At 52.6% G+C, this 19,575-nt stretch overlaps 1 protein-coding gene across 3 annotated transcripts in view; it reads right to left on the bottom strand.

The window, feature by feature from the left end:
• Positions 1–1,276: 1,276 nt before the first annotated feature.
• The window catches only part of LOC121448395 (GDH/6PGL endoplasmic bifunctional protein), a 29,528-nt gene continuing 11,229 nt past the window's right edge, over positions 1,277–19,575 (bottom strand). For 2 of the 3 annotated variants that reach the window (XM_041652379.1, XM_041652378.1), the window contains exons 2-5: positions 16,984–17,620; positions 15,376–15,493; positions 5,781–6,050; positions 2,326–4,655 (exon numbers count right to left, since the gene is read on the bottom strand). In XM_041652379.1, the coding sequence (XP_041508313.1) occupies positions 3,292–4,655; positions 5,781–6,050; positions 15,376–15,493; positions 16,984–17,620 (2,389 nt within the window). In that variant the 3' untranslated portion in view covers positions 2,326–3,291. Of the gene's footprint in view, positions 1,735–2,325; positions 4,656–5,780; positions 6,051–15,375; positions 15,494–16,983; positions 17,621–19,575 lie in introns of those variants that run through there. The other variant, XM_041652380.1, reaches the window with a different exon arrangement.

Genomic DNA, 19,575 nt, shown 5'->3' with positions numbered 1-19,575 from the left:
CACTCTGTAGGAGACAAAAAACAAAATTCCTGAAAGTGAAATTCCAAGAAATAGCCCCAGTTAGGTTTTCTGGAAGCTTCTTCATTCCCTTCTCCACCACACACCCCTGGCCCAAGGTCAGGATGGGGGAAGAAGGGAAGTAGGCAACCAAGAACAGGGAGATCAAGCCCTTGGGAGAAAGGGCCAAGGTACTGGTCCAAGAACAGGGAGCTCTGAGTACACTGAGAATTTGGGGACCAAAGTGAGAAGAGGGTTTTATGGAGCGAGGAGAAGCCGGGAATATGGGCTGGAGAGATGGCTCAGTGGTTAAGAGCACTGTCTGCTCTTCCAGAGGACCCAGGTTCAATTCCCAACACCCACATGGCAGCTCACAACTGTCTGTAACTAGTTCCAAGGGATCTGACACCCTCATACAGACACATATGCAGGCAAAACACCAATGCATGTAAAATAAGGAAAAAATCATAAAAAGAAGCAGAAGATTAAGAGGATGGGACCATTTAAATGCAATCAATTAGCAGGAACATTTGCCCAGGACTGGAAATCAGAATCCAGCTTGCGACACCCAGAAGCCCATCTCAAGCATCAGTGTTTGGCTGGAAATGCTAACTGGCATGTCACCCCAAGGGCTCCTTCTGCCATTCATATGTCCCTATGTCCTCCCCACGAAGGGCTCATTCAGGGAGCCTGACTTTGCCATGGGATGCCCTTGTGGGTCCCCTGAAAACAAACAAACAAAAATCAGGTTCCCAGGGTGCTGGGAACAGGTTCTAGAATCTAACAGTTTCTGGTTGCCACTGGACTTATTTCAAATCATCAGTCACTGAGGTCCCACCGGCAGCAAAGTGGGTTGTCACCAGGAAAAGGTGTGACCTGCACGGAATTTAGTATCTGCTTGTCCGCAGGAGACACCTGAGAGCCACCCAAGCAAGAGGCAGGCTTCCGCTTCTGCTGTTTCATCCCCCCCCGTCCCCCCCCCCCAGTCTCCGTCCCCTATCCCCGTGGGAACGATGGGGATGCAGGCAGCAGCAGTCACTGGCTCTGAGCCAGCCCAGGGAGAATGCCTACAAGGTCAGAGGTCCCCACGGTGGCGGTGGCGGCAGGGACCTTACTTCACTGGGGGTGCCTGAAGGAAGGAAGGCTGTGTCCCACACACAAGTGATCATACTTCCCCTTTCCCCAGAGACCTCTCTTCCCAGCCTCAGATTCCCACATCCAGACAGGCAGGAAACTGGCCGAGGCTGTCTTCTTCACACTGTAATCAACTCAACGTGAGTCGTTTGCAAGCAACAATTTCTTTTAATGGAAAATAGAAAATTCAGGATATCCCAGGTCCCAAGGCTGAGAACTCCTTCCTGAGACACTGCTTGCCGTGGACAATGGTCCACAAGGTCTGAAGAGCAGTCCTGACTCTGAGCTTCACTCCTTCCTAACCCCGAGGCAGAAGGGGAAAGGGCAGCACAGGTGCAAGCCAAAGGACACTGACAATGTCTCCCGCCAGCCTTCCCAAGACGATTTTATTAGCGCTTGCTTCCGGAAAGAAAATCTTTGGTATTTCCCCACACTGGCCTCCCCTGTGCAAACTCCCCACAGATAGAGGCGAGTCATTCTTCTGGGTAAGAACAGGACATTCTAGGCTCAGGCTGGGCAGTGACTCACTGTTATTCAGAACGGTGACACAAAGCCTGTTCACCCTCTCTCCCGAGTCATGCAAGGCCTTCGGAGGGCTGAGTCCTAAAGAACAGAAGAGAACGCACTGGGGCTAAGAAGCCAGAGAGGCAGACCAAAAAAACAAAGGAACGACATTTGGCACTAAACTTGCCGCCTGGGTGGAATGTGAGTGGTGGCCCGTGGGCTCCCCCACATGGCCAAAGGTGGAAGCTCACCCGCAACTACCAGTGACGCCAGCCAGAAAAGGACCCCAGGGCATTCAGTGTGTGAACTTTCTGCCCAGGGTAGCTCTCTCGCAATAGAGGTGTTCTGTCAGTCTGGGTCACTGGAGGCCAGAGAAAGCAGAATTTTAACAAGAGTGCCTTTCATACAGAGCCCCCAGCTCAAGCTACACTGTGCACGCATCTTTAGTGAAAGTGAGGGTCTTTTCCATGTTCTGCCTGGGAGAAAAGTACGATCAATCAAAAGTAGAGAAACAGATTTCCTGATGCTCCTCATCAAACGAAAGCCCCTCTCTGGGAAAGTTCTGAAAGACACCGAGACTGTGTGACTGACACAGCGTGGCTGTGACACAGGGGCCATGGTAGCCCTTCTATGCCCTCCCTTGTCCACGTGACCAAACCGGAGGCTTGTGCCCTGAGAAGGTTGCTCTACATTGTCGGCTTTCTTTTAAAAAAAAAAAAAAAAATTAAAAATTCGGAGGCCCCGGAGGAGGCTGGATTTAGGAGCTGCCTATCCTGTTCCCAGTGGTACCAGGTTAAGGATGAAGAGAGGTGGAGGAGACACAGGCAGAGTCAGTTGCCAGGCTTGGAGCCCAAGAGAGGTAGCGTGAGAAGGCCTAGATGCAGCCTGCCCCCTAGTGTGGGGAATTGGCTATACATGCCCCAGAAAGAAGCTGTGAGCTGTAATCCTCACCCCCAGGAGCAGACAGAGAGCCCTATCTAATAGATCAGAAACACCTGATGGCCCAGTGATGGCAGAACAGTCCTTGTTGGGGGAAAGGGAGCCCGGGTCTTTAGATTTTGGAGGGGGAGACCTTTCTGACATGGCAGTGTCTGTAGCTGCCCCCCTTAGTGTATAGGGGGAGGTGAGGGCAGCAGGGAATGCAGAGGGCAGTGGCTATCAGGCACAGAGCAGGCAGACGCTGCCTGAAGGAGGACCAGGCAGATGCTGCCTGAAGGAGGACCAGGCGTCAGCTAGATGCACGGAGGGATGAAGGGATTCCAGAAGAGGCAGACTGCCGGAGGGAGCAGTCTCAGGACTGGTTCTACTCTTCTTGCCTGGCTCAGAACACTGCATTCTCCAGGAGTCTCTCCACCAACTCTGGCCCCTCTTCCTGCAGGAACCAGTGAAAGGATCGCTGTCTTATTCTGTGTTGTAGATAGTGATGAGGGTCTCTTTCCTGATGGGTTTGAAGGCATCTCCACAGCAGAGGTCCGAGTTCTGCCTTGTTTTTGTGTCTAGGCACCATAATTACACAGAACCAGGGGGCCCAGGAAGCGGGGAAGAATTCTGTCCTCCCTTCGCTGGGGCCTGATTCTGGCACCAGGCTCTGGAGAGCTGGGGCACATTGAGCGGGTGACAGAAAGCTGGAGAGTGACCTAGGCCAGGGTGATCCTGTCATCCCAGAAAGGCCTCGTAATCCATGTACCAAACCAGCTGCCCGGAAAGAGGCAGCACGCCTGAGATGGGCCATTTCTTGGGCTCATGGCCCACACGGCTCACCAGCGTGGTGATCTCACGTTTTGTCCTCCCCATGACCAGGACAGCTACCTTCTTGGCACGATTGATGAGGGGCAGGCTGAGGCTCATGCGCTGGTGGGGCCTGAACGGGCTCTCCGTCAGCACCACCAGCTGATCGCCATCCAGGCCAGCGGGGGACTGCGGAAAAAGGGAGGCCGTGTGCCCATCGGTGCCCATGCCCAGCAGTACCAGGTCAAAGCTGCTGTTAGCCACCAGGGCTGAGATCTCCCTGGCGTAAGACTGGGCGCCCTGGTCCTCTTCAGCACAGAGCCGCTGGTGCAGGTGCACCGGCATGGGGTGTATGTTGTAGTAGGGAACCCTGACATGCTGCAGCAGGTGAGCCTGCAGGCCCTGGAAGTTGGACTCTGGGTCTGAGAGCGGGACACAGCGCTCGTCAACCAGCCACAGGTGTGTGTGGGCCCAGGGGAAGCTGTAGTGCCCCATGGCCAGCTGCTGGAAGAGGGCGATGGGGCTTGACCCGCCTGACAATGCCAGGTGGAACTTACCAAAGAGCCTTACGGACTGCACTGCAGTGGCTTCGATGTCACTGGCTAGCCTCGAGATCAGCTCCTCTGGCCAAGCAGTGACCAGCGGGCTCTGTCTGTACTGGGCCCTGAGGACCTGGAAGTCACTGGGCTTTGGGACTGACCCTAACTCTGGCATCAGCACCTCTAGCTGCTGCTGGGAGAAGGACAGCTGGCCACCACTGAACTCAAAATCCAACAGATGGCCATTCTCTGCTCCCCCTGGGTAGAGGCGTGGCACTTCGAGGGCCAGGCTGTCCAGTAAGGGGGTCCAGAAGATCCAGGAGGCCAGCAGATTCTCTGTGGTGATGAAGGACTCCTTTCGGCCATGGAAGATGTGAGACAAGAGGGTGGAGTAGGCATCTTGCTCCCGCACAGGTCTGTAGGCATAGTAATCAGACAGAGGACGGCCGAAAAGGCGGAGCCCAGGCTCGCCGTGCACCTCCTTCCAGCTCTGGGTAGGTAGATGGGGCTTGAACAGGTTCTGGCTGACCAAGATGGTGGGGTGGCCCAGCTCTCCATGTCCAATGTAGAAGACAATCTGCTGGGGCAGGCACCGACTCTGCTCCGACGCCCAGCGTCTCTCGCTCTGGGTGCAGTACGCCCGGTTCTTAAACAAGATCCGAACATAGCCCACTCTCTCATCCAAGGCCTTGCCAGACATCAGGATGAAAGGCACACCCTCCCAGCGCAGGTTATCAATGTAGACGAGGACACCTGGTGTGGGGAGAGAGCAGACAGTGCTACCACAGCCTGGAGCCCGCAAAGCCGCCCACCCTGCTTCCCGGGCCCCTGCCCAGCCTGTCTTGCTGGGCCTTCAGCCTTCTGCTATCTCTTCTTCCCAGGCAGGGATGGAAACAGCCAGTGGCGTTCCTTCTACGGTCATAACACCAGCTCTCTGAGGTCTCTCTGAGAGACCTGGTCTAACCAGGCTTGGAGCCTGCCATGGAAGGCTCTCTGGTGGGACAGAAGAGGTGAGAGGCAGGTTGGATCTTGATGGGAAAGGGCAGTTCCCTTTGCATGAGGCCCCCAGAATGCCAAACAAAGTCATGCGTGAGGGGAAGCTAGGTGGGCAGGGGAGGGTAAAAAGGAGTTTGTAGAGTGGGAGTGCATGTGTGTGCGTGTGTGTGTGTGTGTGTGTGTGCGTGTGTGTGCATGCATGTGTGTGCATGTGTGTGTGCGTGCGTGTGCATGCATGTGTGTGCGTGCCACAGTCACAGATGCTGGGCGCAGATATACTACACACGAATTCAAGCCTGACCGAGGCTTTGCCTTTTTGCCTCCCCTCTTGTATCCTCACTGAGGACAACACTGTGCCTGCCTCCAGGGTGTGTGAGTGCTGAGTGAGAAGAGGCACACCCACAGCCTGGAACATCAAACAGCCTATATACAGGGGCTGTCCCATGGCCATAGTCTCTTCCTACCGGGAGCCAGCCGCTCTCCCCAAAAGCTTCTGGAACTTTCCAGGTGGCTCTAGCAGGTATCTGCTGGCCAATGTGGTGTCTGTCTACACGAACATTCCCTGGCTGTAGCTGGATAAAGGTTTGCCATATTATGGAAGCCATATACACAGCCCATGAAGGTGGCACCTATCTGAGCCCTCAGGAGACCTTTCTGGAACTGAATGGGGGCTGATGTGGGTGACCTGAAGCTTTAAAATGGAGAAGGCCTGGGGGTGGTAATCACCACACACTGAGTACTCTTGTAAAGATTCTTGATTAGTCCGAACTACCACGCTTCAAAGGACACTGGGTGGGACAGCTGCTTCCTGCTGTTGGTGGACCCACAGCTGGTGGTGGCCTCGTGGTTGATGGCCCCACTGCTGAAGGCTCTAATGCCTACCTGCAAAGGTTGGTGTCAGGCTCTGGTAGCTGTCTGGCTTCTGCAGCTCCTGGCGCACCTGCCCACTGTAGGCCTGGTACTGGCCCAGGATGGCGCTGTTCTTCTGCAGCCCCCGCAGGGCCTGGAAGGCCTGGAGCTTGTGCTGCAGCACAGCAGCCGAGCTGCTGATGTTGTGGGGCAGCTCCATGGCCACCAGCGTGAGGATCTCCGTCAGATGGTTCTGCAGCGTGTCACGGATGACGCCGTACTCCTCGTAGAAGCTGGCTCGGCCTGAGTGACAAGGGGGCTGTCAGCAGGGTCCTCATGGTGGTGAGACACTACAGTCCCCTGTCACTCGTTCTCATACCTCATTCCTTCATCTGAAGAACCTACGACAAGGTGTGCCGCTGCAACCTCAACTTGAGACAGCAAAGGGGACAGCTGGGGAAACGTCCCTCCATCAAGAACCACTCTCAGAAAAGGGATCATCCCACTGGGCTGTTCTAGTCTCAGGGCTAGGCAGAAAACATCTGTGTATCTTGGCTGGCCTCCTTGCCGCCCTCCCTCCCTGGGCACTGACCAACAGCGGAGGGGGGTAACCTGGCCAGGACGAGAGGAGGGTAGGATGGCAGAGAACAGACTAGGATGGCTCTGACATCCTCTTCTGAGTGTGCGTTGCTTAGTTAACTGGTTGGGTATCTGACCACTAGACAGAAACAAAAACACCACCCATGATCCACTGCTAGAGTCCACTAAGCCAGGGCATGTGGGAAAGTGAAGAAGTGGGAGAGAAGAACGAGGAAATAAAACCGTTAGGTATGATAGAGGATCATGGAAGGCTCCCCTGAGACCAGAGCACTGCAGGTGAAGAGACCCTCAGGTGCACAGCTCTGAGGCAGAAGAGACGGAGCCTGCTGGGGCTGGACCACGAGAAACAAGGAGATGGCAGAGACGAGGCTGGAGCGGAGTTAGGTCCTGTGGGATGAGGGAAGCCCCTGGACGACCCCAGTGGAGCAGGCCTGAGTCACATGAGAGCGGGATCCTGGCCTGCTGTGTGGCAAGACTGTGGAGGCCGGAAGATGGAAGGGAGGGCCAGGCTTCCGCTAGAGCAGTGGCCCAGGAGCTAGAGTCATTTCCGTCTGGAACTGACTGCACTGGCCAACAGAAGAGGACAGCATGAGTGACAGGAGGCAAGGAGGGGGCAAAGGCAGACCCTCAGACTGGGCCTAAGCAACAGGGGGGCCGGCGGTAACACTCGCGGCGATGGGAGGATGCTAACTGATTCCTGTGTACTCTCAGCCCCTAGGGGCTTGGGCCTCCAATACTGCAGGCCTGCCTTCTCCAGCCCACCTGATGCTGGCCGTTCAGGTCTGCACCTGAGGCCCACAGTGGGGACAGAGTTGTCGTGTGCCTGCTACTTCAGCTATTGCCTCCTTCACACGAGAGACCGTGGAAGGGATGAATGCACACATCCTGGCCCATGGTATCACAAGAAGACAGCATTGCTTTGATTGAGAAGGAACTTATTTGGAGAGGATCTAGGGACTGAAAAGATGGGTCAGTAGTTAAGGGGATCAGAGTTCAATTCCTGATACCCACAGCAGTCGGCTCACACCTGCCTGTAACGCTAGCTTCAGGGGTTGCACCTGGCAGCACCTTCTTCTGGCCTCTGAGGGTAGCAGCACAATCATGTGTGTACACAGACGTGAGTGCAAACATATGTACACACACACACAAAAGTCAAGTCATAATAAATAAATAAACAGGCTATGAACTGGCCCACACGGGCAGGATCTCAATAAGCAATCATCACTGACGTAGGGGTTAATTACAGATCAGAAGGGGCCGGGAGAGTCGGAGTAGAAGAGACACGTGATGCTGCAAAGCGGGGCAGGATGAGAGCTGAAAGGAAGGCTGGGTGGAGCCTGGCAGCAGAATCTTACCCAGCACACATGGGGCCCTGGGCTCCAACCTCAGCACCACAAAGAAGAAACAAACAAAAGTTGCTGTACCGCGTGTGACTCCGCACTAAAATCTAGCAGTGCATTGTTTAAGGACACGGACATCCATGACAGGAGTAAGGAGAACTGAGGGCTGGCTGAGGTGGGGAAGATGACTCAGCGACATGCGTGTCATGTACACATGAGTATCTCTGTTCAGATTCCCGGCACCCATGTAAGAAGCTGGGCATGGCAGTTCACACCTGCATCTCCAGCCCTGAGGAGGTGGAGGCAGGGGAGTCCTAGTAGCAGCTGGTTGGTCACAAAGAGACCCTAACTCAAATTAAGTCCTGTGGGGAATGACTGAGGAAGACACTTGGCTCCCCGCAAGTATACATATGTACACACACGCGTACTTACAAAGATGTACAAACATACAAACAGATGTAAGCACACTCACAGTTGGGACCAACAGAGAACAGGAATAGGACAGAGTCCAAGGACACAGACCCAAGGGCTGTTACCGCGCTTTTAACTGGGGGGAGGCTGTAAGAGTGACCCGTGGAGACGGGGGCCTGCAGACAGCCTGGCAACCCGAGTTCATTCCACAGGTCCCAGAAGATGGAAAGTTGTCATCTGACCTTCACATGTGTGCCACGGCATGCACACACCCATACGCGCACATAAATAAGTAATAAGTGTACTAAAGGGTTTCTGAAGTATAGAACTAGTAGGAAGGAGTTTGGATGTGGAGCAGTGGTAGGATGTTTATTTATCATGCTCGAGGCTCCAGGCTCATTCCCAGGAGGGCAAAATAAAAAATTTAAATTAAAACCCGTTTGCATTGCTTATTACAGAGTTATATTTACCTTACATGTATTTTCTGAGCACTATTTTACCTGGAATCTAGTTAATATTTAATGCAAACAGATAGAGGGGAGGCAATCCCAGGTTAGACTTCTGGAGCTGAGCATGCTCGTCCTGAGCAGGTTCCCTGAGTCAGCAGAACCTGCCCTGCTGGAGAGACACGGTGACCATTGGGAACTGAAAAGGGCAGCTTGGGGGCTAAAGAGGTGGTCAGAGGCTAAGAGCACTTGCTACTCTTCCAGAAGATCTGAGTTCAGTTCCCACACCCTCAACCATCTAAACTCCAGCATCAGGGGATCTGATGCCCTTTTCTGGGCTCCACAGACATTGTACTCCCCCCCCCCTCTCTCTCTCTCTCACACACACACACACACACACACACACACACACACACACACACACACAGTTAAAAGTAAAAATAGAGACTAGCAGTGGTGGCCCAACCTTTAATCCCAGCACTCGGGAGGCAAACTTCTGTGAGTTTGAGGCCAGCCTGGTGTACATAGTGAGCTCCAGGACAGCCAGGGTTACATATTGAGACCCTCTCTTGAAAAGAAAAAACAACCCAAAAAATAAAAGTAGAAGCCTTTAAAGAGATGCGTGTCTTTTAAAAATGATAGTTTCAGGGAGCTGGAGATGGCAGAATTCGTAGCTCTTACAGAGGACCAGGGTTCAGTTCCCAGCACCCACATGGCGGCTGACAACTATGTTCCAGTTCCAGGGGTCTGTCCCGTTTTCTGACTCCCACAGGCACCAGGCACTCATGCAATGCACAGACATATATTTAAGCAAGATGCTTATATGCATACAATAGAAACAAATAATTTTTTAAAAGGTACTTGGCATTTTACGAGAACTGCCCATTTAAAATCGCTGGTTCTGGAGAGTGCTGGCATGGCTTCTGGTGGCCGTCCCTGAAGGGTCACTGGAGGTACAGGTGAGGCAACAACAGACTTCGCCAAGCCTGAGATTCGAACCCTGCTAATTATAGCCTCAGGAAGAAGCTGGCTGCTGGCTCAGCCTGGCACCCTCGATGGCAAGCCCAGCTTCAGAGATGCTCAAACATGAAAACCCGTACCTGATAAAATCAATGAATTAGAGCAGATTGAAGCAGAGAGAGGGTGGTTACGGCTTTAAGAACGATGCATTTTTGATGGAGAGAGAGCACCGGCGTCCTTAAAAGCCCGCTTTCTGCTTACTATTCATTAATTTCCTAAACCCCTGAGTGGCCCCTTTCCTATTTTTATCCACCCACTGCTGGATTCTGGGAGATTGTTTGCCTGGGGTTCACTACCTGCCGAGTGGAAGAGAGCTGTCTTTATTTCTTCATTGCAGACTCAGGGGTGTGCTTGTGTTAGCACAACCCATAGACTTGTGGTCTTGTGTCTCTGCTCCCAGCGTGGTCATCTATGAAGGAGCAGGGCTATGGCCTGAGCCACACATGAACAAGAAAGAGACCGTGTTCGGGGCTCAGCAGCTGAGCAGCAGGTGAAAAGCCAGACACTGGCGCTCCCATGGTTCTCAGTGTGCTGACTTGTCCAGGAACTGCCGGTTGTTGGGGACTGATGTTTCTTTCCCCTAAAGGGGGTGTGTACTGGCTTCATGCACCCTTTTCCTAGGTTAAAGGTCGCCAGCTAACATCCACATTGTTGAGAAGAGAAAGGGCAAGCAGTATGGCCAACTCAAAAAAAGACCCCGTGAACTCAGCTCCTAACTGCGAGTCCAGAGTGGATCATGACTTTGCCCTCTGTCATCCTGCTCAGTCTAAGGGAAGGAAGATGGCTCCAAACTGCTCACCATCCTGGGAGCCCCACTGTGGAGATATATACCAGAGGAGAAATAGTTAAGATCATAAGTGTTCTAGAAGTCGAGGTGAGCTGCGCAATATTGCAAAGTACTAAAACATACTGAGTCACAAAGTTTAAGTTGTGAATTTTACAGAGTGTGAATCTGATTTCAGAAAAAAAAAATTCAGAAAGTACTGTTTAAAATAGCAAAAACTGAAAACAACCAAAATGCCTAGTTATAGAATTTAAACTACATATTCTGTGATATAAATAGAACTGAACAAAATATAGAGCTGTTAAAAATATATTACTCAGATTATCAATATATGGAAAGGTAGATGGGGCTCACTAAGAAAGGACAAGGGCATTCTAGACCAATCGCAGGTTGTCACACATCAAGCCAACCTTGGTGGGAACAGGCATTTTAAGATCGCTCCTCTCCTGGTAAACTTGGAGAGCATCTCTATTTGTTAATTACGCCCATGGATATCATCTAATTTAATACAGAGAATCACCCAGAGAACATTACCAGGCTTCTTCGCACTATAAAAGGTGAGCTAGGGGTCAAGCCTCCAGAAATGATCTAATACCCACTCCCATTGCTTTGGTGCTTTGGGAGAGCTGGGTTTCCCAGCTAAAATAGATACTTTAACGAAACAAAGGAAAAATTACTAAAAGCCAGCAGCAGTCCCTATCAATGTCTTCTGGGACTGCTAAAAATAAAGACGGTGAGAGCGGAGCAGCGGAGAGACTGTCTGACTGCAGGCTGCTTCTTCCCTTCTCCCCATCGCCCTCCCTCTGCACAGGAGGATGCAGCCACCCCAGCTCAGCATGCAGACAGCACAGCAGATGGGTCACATGGGTGAAGGAAAGCAGGACAACTGGTGTTACCTGGGAGGACCCTGGCTGTTCTGGTCCCTTGGTGAGAGGCACAGGGCAGTCACTCTAACTCACGATCCTTTCCCTAGAGCCTGGATAGAGACCCTGCCTAGGAGAGACAGCCTCAGGGAGTGCCCTGTGCAGAGGGACGCTGGGTTGGTAAGGAGTGCCCAAAAATACAAGGTAGTGAGGGAGGCCAATTCCTGAGACCTGGGCACTGAGAGGATGAGGAACACAATGACTAGAGGCTTGGGTTCTGATGATCCAGAGGCTGCTTCAAACCCAGAGCACACACTACTGAACCTCTGCTGTTAAAGACAGGATTCCTCACCAAGGTCACATCCACAGCCCATGCAGCCCTGAAGGCCCCAGGGCATCTGTGACTGGGGGAAGGGGTCAGGGCCTCCTGCGGGTTGAACCCAGGTCAGACACTGCAGGGTTACTGCTGGCTCCTTCTTTTCTCCTCCAGTGTGCCCCCAGCCTGTGCTGCAGCCTCTGCAGCAAGCTCCACTGAGCCAAAGGCTGCGGCAGAAGCCGTGGAGGGGAGGGAGCTGGGGAGCTGCTGCCGTCCAGGTGGGTGGGGTGGGAGAGAAAGAGCCAAATGACCTTGCAGTTCAAAAGTTCCTTTCTGGCTACTGCAGTGGCCGGGCAAGGGGAGAACAGGCCTGGGTAGTGGCTCCTCCCCTCCCAGAAGGCAGGGTACATCTACCCCTAGGTAGGAATAATGCAGGAGGCAGTGGACAGGGAATGGCTTGTGACCTTGGTCTTTTTGCTTAAAATTCAAACTGTAGGACTCAGCCCTGGAAACATTGAGCCCACACTGAGGCCAACAGGAACCGTCACTCATCGAAGCCCACCATGGCCACCAGATGTTGGCACCTGGGTGGATCTGCAGTTCCTGTCCAGAAGGTGGGAGAGGGAACTGTACTCGAGTCACAGAGCTTCTGTGGGCACCTCCTGAGGGTGCCAATAAGACTGCCCTCCCAGCACTCACATGTGCTCATCCTATGGCCAAAGTGGCCCATGGCAGAGGCCCTCCTGCTGGGCTAGAGGTTTGGTGGCAGAATTTCCCGTTTTTCTCTGGGCCTGTACCCAGCAGGGCAGCAGCCCCGCCAGCCAGCTACACAACTGACACCAGAAAAACGAAGTGGTAGCTTGTGTCTATATCCCAGCACTTGGGAGCCTGAGGCAGGAGGATTTCTGTGAGTTCAAGGCCAGCCTGAACAATATTATAAGATGGAGGCCAGCCTAGGCTATACTGAGAGGCACTGTGTCGAACCAAACAATGGGTAAAGGAAGCAAGCCCAGAGAGCAGGCCAGTCCCACACAGCAGCCTCTATTGTTACTAGGTGTAGGGCCTTGGAACAAGGGGGGAGCCTGGCTGCCTGGCCTCCCACTGAGAGGGAGAGTTTCGTGCTGGAGGCTTAGGAACAGTGGACTCTACCTGCTACAGCAGCCTTGTGGCCAGAGCCCTGACCAGTCCCTAGGCACAACCACCCCGGTAGCAGCTGCTGCTTAGACCACGCTGTCACTGCTGCAGGCTCAACTCAGCAAGTCCACCTGCCCAGGCACCCACCTGGATTCTGTCTGTTCTCTGGCTTCTACGCCCTAACTGTCAAAGGCACCTTTGCTGTAGCCTGTCTGGCCCCTGTCTCCACAGAGACCCTAGCGTCCATAGAGGATGTGTAGGATATGGAGGAGGAAATGGGCAGAAGGTTGAGGTGAGAGGACCATAGCCAACTCCACACATGGAACTCTTCCCTGCCCCATGGTGAGCACAGGGAAGAACGCCAGGCAGAGGGAGCAAGACCCAGCCTCCCAGCCTAGGCAGAAACAGACCAAGTCCAGAGAGCAGAAGCAGGGGTAGATGCTGCTGCTGGTCCGCTCAAGAGTGGTCGCTGCACCTCCCACTGGATCCCCACTCTCGGGACCAGATCTGCAGCTCAGCTCTGCAGATAAAGCAAGAACGAGGTGCAGCATACACTCCTGCTTGGACATCAGACACTTGAAAGGGCTCCAGTGACTTCCTGAGACCCAGGTGAAGTCACCATAAGGGGCTCGTACCTGTTCTCTGCCATGGATCCTGGAGGAGGGGAAGCCAGGACCTCCTGATGGAGAGATGCTTGCTGAAGCCTGGCTGGGAAGCCCTGTCTAGCCTCCTGCCCCTCACTCCTCCACCATCCAGCACAGTCTGCCTGCAGCCTCCATACTGGAGTTTCTCACCCCCACCCCAGCCTCCCAGGGGCTGGGTCTCACCTCTCTGACCCTACCACCCACCGGGCCCAGAGCTCCCAGCACTAACTACACACGCCAAGAAAGGAGAAAAGCCAGAGTTCCCGAGGGGAAGAGAAAGATGGAGCAGAATGGACAGACGGAGGAGAGAAGAGGACAGGCCTCTACCCATCTTTGGTCGAGGAGCTTGGAGACCTCTCCTCTAGCCAAGTCATACATTGGGGTATGAGGGGTGGGCCCTGGGAATTCCTACAGCTGCAGAAGGTGGGCATACATCTGTGTGGGGTGGTGGCTCTGTGCAGTGTGTCAAGTGTGAGAGCTAGGGCCACAGTGCTGGCCTAGAGGCAGACTCCTTCACTCCAGCCAAGGACTGGACAGGGAACCATCCACTTCCTTTAGAGAAGGAAGTAATTGGCCAGGGATTGTCCCATCTCATACGGCTACTGGGGACATAGCAACAGTTAGCTGTTTAAATTATTATTATATGATTGTTATTATATGATGATGTAAGAACCCATGTTGTAAATGCAGTGATCAAAATTTTTAATAACAGGGGCTGGAGAGATTTTAACCCCAGGCTCAGTAGTTAAAAACACTTACTGCTCTTGCCGAGGATCTGCACTGAGTTCCCAGCACCTGCGTGGTGATGCACAACTGTCTGGGTCTCCAGTCCCAGGGGACCCAGCGTCCTCTTCTGATCTCCCTGGGCAAAATGCTAATACACATAACATAATGACTTAAATATAAAAATACTTTTAATTATAACAGGACCAGAAAGTTGGCTTGGTGAGCAATGTGCTGGCCACCAAGCCTGATGATCTGAGTTCAACATCTAGGAGACACACAGAGGAAGAACTGACTCCAAAGACTGCCCTCTAACCTCCACAAGATCACAAGACTCTTATGTGTATGCAGTGCATGTGCGTGTGCGCACAAACACACACTTCTAAAACTTTTGTACTAACATTGGAGAATGTCAAAGCTCAAAGCCACCTTATCTGTCATCACCTGCAAAACCTACTCTTGCAAGAGATGTAAAAGTGACACACTGAGGTCACCTCGCTAGAGGCAGAGACAAGTGTAACACTGTCTCCTGACCCCGGACTGAAACCATTCACACGGCACTTTGTAAGATGGGTGCCCTCCTGGCACCCACAAGCATGTGAGAGACACAGCGAGGCCAGCACCGGAGAAGAGAGGCCCTGCAGAGAGCAATGGAAGTCTGTGGCTTCCAGAAGGAGTGGCCAGTAAAGGCCCCTATGCAGGAAGAGCAAGGGCGCTAGAGGTCACCTGAGAGGGAGGAGGGCATAGGAGTGGCCGCCACCTCCCAGGCGGTGGCATCACTCACGCAAGCACAAAACCTCACAGCTGCAATGACCCACATTACAGTAGCGCAAAGCCCACATTAGCTGGCTGCGGCAGCACAGCGCATCCCCAGAGTCCAGCACCAGGAAAGCAGAGGCGAACAGACCGGAAGTTCAAGGTCATCCCTGGCTATGTAGCAATTTGGAGGCCGGCCTGGGCTACAAGACTCTGTCTCAGAAAAATACACACACACATACAGACAGACAGACAGACTTACATAGACACACACACGCCTGGAGTAACCTCCAGCACTGACTTCTTGTCAGCAGTTTCAAGGGTCTGCACCAGGTGCATGTCACTGCACCAAATAACTCCTATGGCATCACTGAAAATTTGGGCTTTGCCACCAGGTCCCTGCAGGTCAGCTCCTGCAGCACACAGCAGGAGGCCTGGAGGGAGGTTACATACCAACAGAAATTCTCCCTCCAAGCAGAGCTGGCCATGGTGCACAGGCGTGGCTGGCACTCCAGACTGCAGAGCCTGGCATGCCACCGAATACCAGGCAGGCAAGGCTGAGGAGCCGTGGGCACCAGAGCTCTCACGCACCTTCCGCATCCACCATCTCCTTCAGGACAATCTCCACCCGCTCCACATGGTGCCTGTCCCAGAGGCCGTCCAGGGCCTTGCGGTTCTGATCTCGGAAGGGCAGGATCTGAGCCACGGCCTGTCAGGGAGGAAGACTGGTCATCCCAGGTTCTTGGGTGAAAGAGGCCTAGCTCTCGAGCCCAGGGAGAAAGTCGTCTGTGGACACCAGCTCCTAGACCTCAGGACGCACAGCTCCATGGAAATGCTCAAAACTAAATGACCTAAACGGTTCCCAGCCAAGAAAGAGCATGCTTAAACTGACTGTCTTCCTGTGCCGTAGCCCAGTGGTGGGTGCTGGCCTCACATGCATGAGACCCTAGGTTCAATCTACAGTACAAAGAGGGTGGAAAAGGAAAAAATGAACCCTCTCTTTTAAGACTATCAATTTTTAATAAAATCATTTAATGACAAAATTGTAACATGAAAAACTTTAAACTGTATACATTTAATACTATTCCTTTCCATTTCCAGGCCAATGAAACCTTATCAAGCCTGGCCCTGGTCTGGGGACTGCAATCTGAGACTATCTCCACGACAGAAGCAAAGGGTTGGATGGAAAATGAAGCACCTGCCTGGGTAGTTAGCTCTCTACCCAGTATGTGGCCCAGCGCAGCAGTCTGGGTACCAAAGAGTACAGGTGCACTGCGGTCTACACTGGCGATGCTGGCGCTTGATGAGCGGAGTGGACTGATGCTGCCCTCTATCTCCAGGGGATCCTCCAAGTTCCTGTCTACGCTTCACTGAAGTGCGTGAACTCAGGGTCCACTTCCCTGTCTCAGGTCTAAGTTGTTATCAGCTTTGTGCCTCAAGACAGAATTCAAGACGACAAAGATTTTTATTTTAAAAAGGCAGATGGGTGAGTGTAGTGATATTTCATTTGTATTTTAATAAGTGAAGTTTGCCTGAAGTTTAGAGAGTAAAACAGCCATATTAGTCAGCCTTACTGTAGACCAGGCAGTGGTGACACACACTTTAAATCCCAGTAGCCACACTAGTTTGCCAAAGAAACCGGGTGGTAATGGTACACACCTTTAATCCCAGCACTAAAGAGGATTATAAAACGGGAGGAGACAGCTCTCAGACACAGTCTCATTCTGAGATTCCTGGAGACAGAACCACCATTTTGGACTGAGGTAGAGGTAAGAGCCAGTGGCTGGCTGTTTTGCTTTTCTGACCTTCAAATTGAACTCCAATTTCTGTCTCTGGGTTTTTATTAATCGTGCTACAGGTGAGGGACTTAAGCTAACTCTAATTCCCACAGCATTCCCAATGAAAGCCAGTTCCAGACATCAGAGTCCCTGGACCACTTCTGCAGAGAAGGCAGGCCAATACAGAGGAATGAGAATGCACTCTCTCTCTGGGAAGCCAAGACAAGGAGACAGAAAGTGGTCTTGCCTGCTATTCACTGGCTCCCCTGCTTCCACATCTCCCGTCTCCCTTCGGGGAGACCATGGGTGCCAAGGGATCCCAACACCCTAACCCAATTCTACATTCGATAGTAAGTCCTTGATGTCAGCCCCATGGTACCCCACATAGCACAGCCATGCCAGGCTCCAAGCTGCAGCTCACCTGCTTGCCCAGGTAATGGTCTACTCGATACATCTCCTCTTCCTGGAAAAAGCTCCCAAGCTCTGAAGCCAGCTGCTGGGCTGAGAGGTGGTCATGGCCAAAGGGTTTTTCAAGAACAACCCGTAGCCAGGCGCCTGGGTGCGGTCGGCAGCTGCTGTTGATGTTGCGGGCAATGTCTGCATAGGCAAAGGGAGGCACAGAGAAGTAGAAGATCCTGCCAGCTTCCCAGAGCCCATCCTGCTGGACCTGGGTCTCAATGTCCTTGTTCAGGGTCTGATAGTCCTCAGCTGTCTTCAGCTGGCGGTACTGGCTCAGCTGCAGAAACTGACCCTTGAGTTCATCACAGTGACTGAGTGCCAAGTCCTTGGGGCAGGAGAGGGATTCCAAGGCCTTGTCCATGAGCTTCTGGCCCTGCTCGGGGGCTGTCAGGGCGGCCCCATGGAAGCTGAAACTATGGCCCTTCCCAGCCTCGTCCAGGTACAGCTGGAACAGGCCCTGCCACAGGTACTTCTTAGCAAGGTCCCCAGTTGCTCCCAGCAGGATTATGGAAACATGCCCCTTGAATTCCTGGGCTTGCAGGCAGCCCAGAAGGGCCAAGCACATTGCTGCTACGAGCATCTTCCAAATTTTTGGGTACCTGGGAAGAACAGACAAGGAACAAGGAAGCATCAGACATGGCTCAGGAGGTTAGAATGTGGAAATAACACAGCTAGGGCAGCAAACATTTCCTGCCTGGCAAGAAACAACCACATGTTCCTCGGAGAAACATTATAGTCACTCAGCATTCCCTCCCTCCCGAGCAGCCTGGCTTCTGTGCCAGGAAGTCGGTGTTTAGGAGCTTGCTCTGCAATCAGGAAATGTACCCAGGAAAGTCCTAGGCCATGTGATGGAACCAGGACATTCTGCTGCTAGGAGCACCAGAGAGGCCCCCAGTGCTGAGAGAGGAGTGGACCCCTTCACAGCCACAACCAGCCTCTGCCATGAGCACAGGCTAGCTGGACAGCAGGGGAACCCTAACCCAGGAAGAGCAGCAGGCGAGAGGGCACAACCACCTTCTCGCACCCACCACTCAGCTCTTTCCCCTGTCTACTGGACTCCACGCACAAAATCCCAACTGCTCGAGGGGGGGGGGGCAGCAAGATGGTTCAGTGTGAAAATACACCCACCCCGCCCCCCCGACCCGGCAATCCAAGTCCATCCCCTGGGACCTGCATGGTGGAAGGAGAGAATCAGCTCCTGTAAGCTGTCCTCTGACCTCCTCCATGTATATGCACGCAGGTTTGTAGCAAGAATAAAATAAACCCCACATTTCCGCGATGCTTAGGGGAGCACCTGCTGCCTTTCAGCCACTGTTTACAGGAGAGCTGATGCATAAACATAATTTGCAGTGGCATTCACTTGATTTTAACAAACAAAGCTTGCCAAAGTTACGTGTTACTTAGTAGGTTTTTTTTAATTTTCAGGGGTGTTATATGTGCTACTTGGTTTTTCATTTATTCTTTGTGTCTTTCACATCATGCCTTCCAATCCCACCCATCTCCCTCTTACCCCTCCATAGTAAAACAAAATAAAATTAAAGAGAAGGGGAAAAAGGGAGATCAGAGAGTCACACAGCCACACTGGTCAGCCTCACAGACCAGGCAGTGGTGACACACACCTTTAATCCCAGTAGCCACACTAGTTTGCCATAGAAACCGGGCGGTAATGTTGCATGCCTTTAATCACAGCCCTAGAGAGGAATATAAAATGGGAGGAGACAGCTCTCACACACAGTCACAGTCTCATTCTGAGATTCCTGGAGGCAGGGTCGCCATTTTGGACTGAGGTAGAGGTAAGAGCCAATGACCGGCTGTTTTGCTTTTCTGACCTTCAGGCTGAACTCTAATATCTGTCTCTGGGTTTTGATTAGAAGTGCTAACATATGTGTCAATCACAAACCCAAACGCTCTCAGTCCGGTCTTATTGGACCCAGACCAGGCCCTGAGGACCCATACAGGACAGTTAACTACAGTCCCCTTTGCACGTGGAAAGGCTGATGTGCTGTGGGATGAAGCTTCCATGGTGACAGAGTGGCAAGCTGGGTCCTTGCAATTGCTTACCTGGCCTTCCACAGGCAAACATGCCTTCCTGGCCAGCTTTTCCAGCCTGACTTGTGTCAACTGGCATATCTAAGAGGCAAGAGGCCTGGATCAAGTCACAAGAGCACCTGGGTATTTACTGGGTTGGTTTTCTGTTCTGGCCCAGCGCTGTGTTTATATCACCATAGTCCTCAGGGTCTCTACTGAAGCTGGGCTTTGGGAAAGGGCGGAAGGAATCAAAGAGGACCCACAGCTATGGGAAGTAAAGGTGGAAACAGGGCGTAGTACAGAGGTGTAAAGGTGAAGGCAATGACAGAAACTGGCTGAACACCATTCATAAACCAGACAGCATGAACAGAATAAACACGGCCACACAGATGGGAGACTGGAGTTTACAGAGATCATCGAACATATAAAAGCTCCCACAGAGTTGACCAGCCTACCAGCACTGTGCAGTGGATATTAAATTTACCTCTGTTTATTTGATTGCTGTTGCTAATATATGAAACAGGGT

This window comes from Microtus oregoni, unplaced genomic scaffold, assembly GCF_018167655.1.
Source record: "Microtus oregoni isolate MIOR12 unplaced genomic scaffold, Mior012 000005F_ref0000423, whole genome shotgun sequence".
In the NCBI taxonomy this organism is placed as follows: domain Eukaryota; kingdom Metazoa; phylum Chordata; class Mammalia; order Rodentia; family Cricetidae; genus Microtus; species Microtus oregoni.
Note: the sequence above shows the minus strand (reverse complement) of the source record. Positions and strands in the feature narration are given on the sequence as shown.